This window comes from Schistocerca serialis, chromosome 5, assembly GCF_023864345.2.
Source record: "Schistocerca serialis cubense isolate TAMUIC-IGC-003099 chromosome 5, iqSchSeri2.2, whole genome shotgun sequence".
NCBI classification, from domain to species: Eukaryota; Metazoa; Arthropoda; class Insecta; order Orthoptera; family Acrididae; genus Schistocerca; species Schistocerca serialis.
In genome coordinates, this window is record NC_064642.1 from 385,510,920 (window position 1) to 385,516,991 (window position 6,072).

A 6,072-nucleotide genomic window follows, 5' to 3' on the forward strand; every position below is an offset into this window, starting at 1 on the left:
CACTCTTTTTTTGTGTTGTTTTGCACTTCTGTCTTCCTTCTCTAATGTACAAGCTATCCCTGCAAGCAAACCATTTGATTCCAATAAATGTCATTTTCGTACAAATGTGGACTACAGCATTCACATTTACATGCTACCGCGTTTTGCATGTGCTCTGAAAATCATTTTGCGAAAATCTCAAGCCCCGTGAAAATACAGTTGAGGACAGCCGTGTGCCTTGACATCACGTGACCTGAATTGACTTGCGTTGTCCTGACGGACGGTATGAGCACACCTTGACGTGACGAACTACGTGAATTGGCCTTAAAGGTAGGTGTATCGGCTGTAATTTAGTTTCGACATTCATAGTAGCAGGGCATGTTTGTTTGAACATCACTCATCAACTCATATTTTTTGGTCAGTTCCTCGACAACCAACTCTTTGTTGCGATTTTTATATTCGGAATTACAACTTCCCGCAAATACACTACGTGAAAATCTTCAGTCAACTGCAGTCCTTTCTCCGTTGAGCACATCTTGATAAAAGATGTTTAATAATAAGAAAATAGAAATAATAAAAATTGGACGAAGCGTTTTTACGGCGCCACGAGAATAACTGGCGGCCATGCGCACCAACGCGTCCACACTTCCACGTGTTGCGCAATATTGTCCAGAAACTGTCTTATGCCTCCCATTTCAAACGAGAGTCAAAAGTACTGCGATTTTGTTGCAAGGCATGTCTAGACAAGAAATGTCTCTCAGCAGTCTGTATACATAAGCGCTCAATTTTCTGCAGACACTTTCTAGATACAAAAATCGTTCGATTTTATATACTAGTGTTACAAGGCCAAATGTTGTGCAACAGGTACTGGAAAATGGTAGTCTCTAGCCGAAACTGGTCGTACAATTAAAAATAAATTATTCAGCAGCTTCACTTTCTACAGTATATCACTTCTACGAAAGCTTTCTATAGTATATCATTTCTACGAAAACTTATTCGAGAATACGAATGCTTGTTTTCACAGAATTAAAGCGAAAGCCAATCGCAGTAAGACAAAGTTGGATGTTAAGTATGTTACATATAAACCAACTGCCCTATCATATACAAACAAGTCATGATTAAAAGTATAAATTCTCTCAAAACCAATTACGTGAGGAAATAAATCAGAGTTATATATTAAACCAGAGATGACGGAGATAAGTGCCGTATAAATGCTTATTTAGTGTATAACTGCGTATTTAAAGCAATACCGTATTGTTCTCACATGTGTGTGTGTGTGTGTGTGTGTGTGTACAGTGCTTCACACAATGTGTATCGAAAACGTGCTTCATGTAGTTTTCACAACACAAGCAGTTGGGATTGCAACATAACGACGCGGGATTTTTGACTTTGGTCTCCTAAAACTAAAACAGAGTATCAAAAAGTGCTTTATTATAGTCTTCACTATTGCATGAAAACAAGCAGTCAGTATTACAACGTACTGATGCGGGAATTCGACGTTACGTTACCTACAACAGTTTCGCCTTAATTATTGTTCACAATGTTATTAGGTTCAATTGCAGTTAAAGAGGCCGTGTCTCATATCTTGTTTCGGTTGTAGGGCACCACCACCCCAAAGAACTTTTACCACAAGGAGTAAAAATGAAAACTAATGTAAACAAAAACAAATATGTATCTTAAAATAAACAACATTGAATATGCATCGTAACGCGCACAGTCAAATGGTGAACCTATCGGTTTGAAACCCTTACCCGCTCTGTTTATTAAACAGTCTTTCATGAGGCGCTACAGTTACTCTCATGATTGCATTCTGCTTTTTAATCGAAGGTGTCATGAGTAATGATAGATTCAAATCTGTTTATCTAACCTATAGTAATAAAACAAATCATGTGAATATATCTTCAGCACGGACTAACGTAGTCGCAACACAAACTGTTGCTTGAACACGCTTGCTTGGGCTGTAATGGGTTGGTGGCTACTGGGTACTGTCTGGCTTCGACGCTCAGCGCGGTGGTTGATGGGAGCGACTGTAAATCGGAAATGCCTTTATGGACACTTCCGTCAGCTACCATGCGGAGTGTCAACTGAAATTGGCGCGGGCAGTAAGTAAATTCACATTTACATACATGATAATGCGTTCTGCGCCTCTAGCATCATGTACAAGCGTCAGTTCATAGCTAAAATACATCAAACTCAAGTCAACGATGCGCTCACATGTCTCCCGAAGACAGCGAATGGTTTTGCAACGAGATCGAATTTTCAGCACGGTGCTGGCTGCAATGGTGGAAAATATACAGAGACAGTTCCTTTAGTTGCACGAGGCTCACTTTATATAAATTACAAACATATTCACAGTATATTTCTACTTGTCAGAAGCAAATTATTGTGTTCGATTTCTGCACAATAGGCGGAACATCGGGTGGCGGTCTTCTTCCGAATAAAGGGTTTCTTACGAGTCACTGACCATTTAAGAGTCTAAAGTCACAAAGAGTTCACGAAGACTGCCATACGTATTCACAGAAGACTAAGCTTTTACTTTGAGGGCTGATTCTACAACCTTTCTCCTTCCCTTTCTCTCTGCAGCAATTTTATCTCGGTGAATTTAGCTTTTCTTCTTACTACATCATTCATGCTGCAGGATAAATTGCTTTCTATTTAACAAGAGGATTGTACTCAGTGTAGCATTTTGCTTTATCATGATTTAAAAGCTATCACTGGCTCGAATAAAATCATCCGTCAATTTGCAGTTGTGTTTCAGATCGTTGAACATGATCTCTACGAAAATCTGGTAACTGACATGTTTCTAGAAGCCTCTCTAGTGTTAAGGCCCCCGTAAACTAGTAAAATGCGCCATTATCTAGCAGCGGGTTTGTCACACACGTACAGTGTCAGTTTAACCTCACTTTAACTCAGACGATGTTCCGTGAGTATTGTGACTGGTAGAATGACCACAAATGTAGAGAAAGCAGTCCTTGCATTGACGCTAGCACTGTGTTCAAAGAAGAGAATGGATTAAAAATATATACAAATGAAAACATGTTAAAGTATATGTTACGCTGTGAACGAACCGGAGACTAGCTATTTATCTTATTCCATGGCTCTCCTGCTTGTATATTATGCGTAAAATATTAATTTTGTTCATAACCTCTTCCTGCGTTATTTACGGCTGGGAAAGACGTGATACCTCCATCTTCTCGGCACTTGTCAGTGCTACTTTGTTATCGTCCCTGGTCGTAGTTTCGACAGTTTTGGAAACTAACGATACAATTAGATTGTAATAAAACAATTTTCCACCGAACATGCGGCTGCTAAATATCGACACAAACAACATCCGCCATCTTGTCACATTTTCCGTTACTCAAAATTGCTCGAAAAGACGTCAAACATTAACTATGCTTGACAAATGCATCAAACAGCACCGTACACGGCCAACGATCGTGTACGGGCCGCTACACGCTCAAGCAAACACACGTTGTTTGCTTGCGTTAATGGCTCTGAGCACTATGGGACTTAACTTCCGAGGTCATCAGTCACCCAGAACTTAGAACTACTTAAACCTAACTAACCTAATGACATCACACACATCCATGGCCGAGACAGGATTCGAACCTGCGACCGTAGCGGTCTCGCGGTTCCAGACTGTAGCCCCTAGAACCGCTCGGCCACCCCGGCCGGCGCTTGCGTGAAGTTCGCATAATTGACAGTCGATCAAGTAGTCGTACAGACCTGACATTTAAGCAAGCATGTTCATAAAACGATTGATAATGCGAGTTCGTCCAGATCCAGTCACGAGTATAGCCAGCAGCTGTGCAGCAGACAGAGAAACAGCGCGTAATAAGCGCAATTGCAGTAGGTGCAGTACCTGTTTCATGACCTCTTCGTCGCACTGCGGCTCCAGTTCGGCCCAGTCGATGGCCATGCTGTGTCCCCACAGCTGCACGAGCCGGCGGCGGGCCATGGCGGCGTACCTGTGCGTCCGGAACTCGACAAACGCGTACCCGCGGTTGAGCGCCTTGCCGTCCTCGTCTGGGTACATTATCACCCGTTCCACGCCCTCCACGATGCGCGCCAATTGCTCGTGGACCTCGGCCTTGCTCTTGTCCTGGGCGATGCCGCCTATGAAGAGGCGGCAGTTGTCCACGGATGGGACGACGCCGATCTCGTGGCCCGGCCGCAGGTGACAGCCGTCGAGTTGGCGTACTGCGAGCGCGGCCGCCTCCGGAGTAGTGTACTGCACGAAGGCGAAGCCACGGTTCGTGCCGCTGAAGTCCATCATAAGCCGCAGCACGTAAATTGTGCCGACGCGTTCGAAGAAGGGCACCAGCTCGTCCTCATACGCATCGCGCGGCAGCCGCCCGACGAAGACTTCGCAGCCGCGCGGGGGCGGCGGGCCGTCCCAGCAGCGGGGCGGGCCGTAGATGCGCTGACCGTTCATCTGGACTATTCCGACGCCGCGGCTCTGCGCTAGCGCCAGCACGCGCTGCTGCGCTTGCAGCCCCTGCACCGTGTTTGCTTCTACGCTCTTGGCGACGCTCACCACATACCCATTCGCAGTCATTGCGAGCGAGCTCTCCGAGCCAACTACTGGACGCCTTCGTATTTTCCGCGTTGCACAAACGCATTTGCTTCGCGGCTACTCCCACCAATGCTCGCTCAAGCTCCGCCCACTTCCCCTTCCATCTCGCGGTCGTGTTTTTTCCACCTGTCGCTTCGTAGAGTCCTGTTGGCGGGCCCTCCTACCTTTATGTGATTTATGGCTCTGAAGAGACAGGGTGGGAGCGGGACGTGAGATGAGCTACGGTAATTGCCTTTGTGGCTGCGAAACGATCGATTTTTTTGTGTTCTTATTTTCCTTTTACTCGCTTCCACATTGCTACAGTGCAGGCTGTTCCAGAAAGTTCTCAATTTGTGTGGCGAATCTGTACGTATCTGCTTCACAGTATTAAGTTATTTAAAATCCCTCATCAGTTTCTAAAAATGCGTAGGCTAGTTATGTTACGATAAGGTTTCGTTTCATTGAATTAAAACATACCTGTTGACAATTTTGGTTTGGTTTCTAGATCTAAAATCAGTTCATAAAAATTTATTGAAATGCGAGCGTTATAGCATCCTTGACTTTGCATTCGCTGTCACTATCATTACTGATCTCTGTCCGCCCACCTTCCTCCCCACCCATACCTATTCACAATCTGCGTCTTCAACTCTCTCTCTCTCTCTCTCTCTCTCTCTTTAACACACACACATTTCCTTACATACTAAATAAATACAAATGGCAAAAGTAAAACACAGATCAGAAGGAAGATTTTAAATAAATTGAAAACCCTAACTGCCAGTTACGTTGGCAACACTACACACACAAAAAACAGAAACACGTTTAGCCAGGATGGCGTAAACAATAGGAGCGGTGCTGTATTACCTCGCATTTCACGTCAAGAGATGTGCACCGCAGCAAATCAACAATTCCACATATAAGCGGAAATCGTGCAAAACTGCGGTAAGTAAAAATCCCACTACAATACCTTTTTAACGACGTGTTTTTAGATTTAGAAAAAATTCATTATTGTAAATTTGTTTCATTCCAGACCACTGACGATGTTTCATGTCAATAAAAGAAACGCTTTTGGTGATCAAATACGTTTTTTTTAGTAGTTGAAAAGATTAAATAATCTTAATAATTGTTTCAGACAGATAAATGGATGCATGCTGTTTCGTAACACTGTTACCTTGTACACTAATGTAGATTGATACTGGAGGTAAATTTTTGCCTACGTGTAGGACTACAAAGATTTTATTTTCAGAAGAACCCTCCGATTTTACAAGGGTATATGTTTTACATGAGTGCACATAAAACCTTGGGGTACGTTTTACAATTACATTAAGGATCAAAGTTTTCGTTTAACTTTCACAAATGATCAGTGGGCCTAAATTTCACAAATGTTCTTTGAGCTCTCCACCGGACACACGACGAACATCTAATGGCAGCCAGACTCGTCCCCTACTTTTATGTGGATCTGGAATCGTTGCGTTATCACTGCCGTTGTGCAACGATGCCAGTTCATCCAAAGTTGTTGCAAAAGGTGGCACATAAACGGA

At 43.5% G+C, this 6,072-nt stretch overlaps 1 protein-coding gene across 1 annotated transcript in view; it reads right to left on the reverse strand.

The window, feature by feature from the left end:
- LOC126481962 (probable RNA-binding protein 46) overlaps positions 1-4,537 on the reverse strand; it is a 90,572-nt gene extending 86,035 nt beyond the window's left edge. Inside the window, exon 1 of the mRNA XM_050105925.1 lies at positions 3,842-4,537. Coding sequence (XP_049961882.1) covers positions 3,842-4,537 — 696 coding nt within the window. The remainder of the gene's footprint in view (positions 1-3,841) is intronic.
- Positions 4,538-6,072: the final 1,535 nt, after the last annotated feature.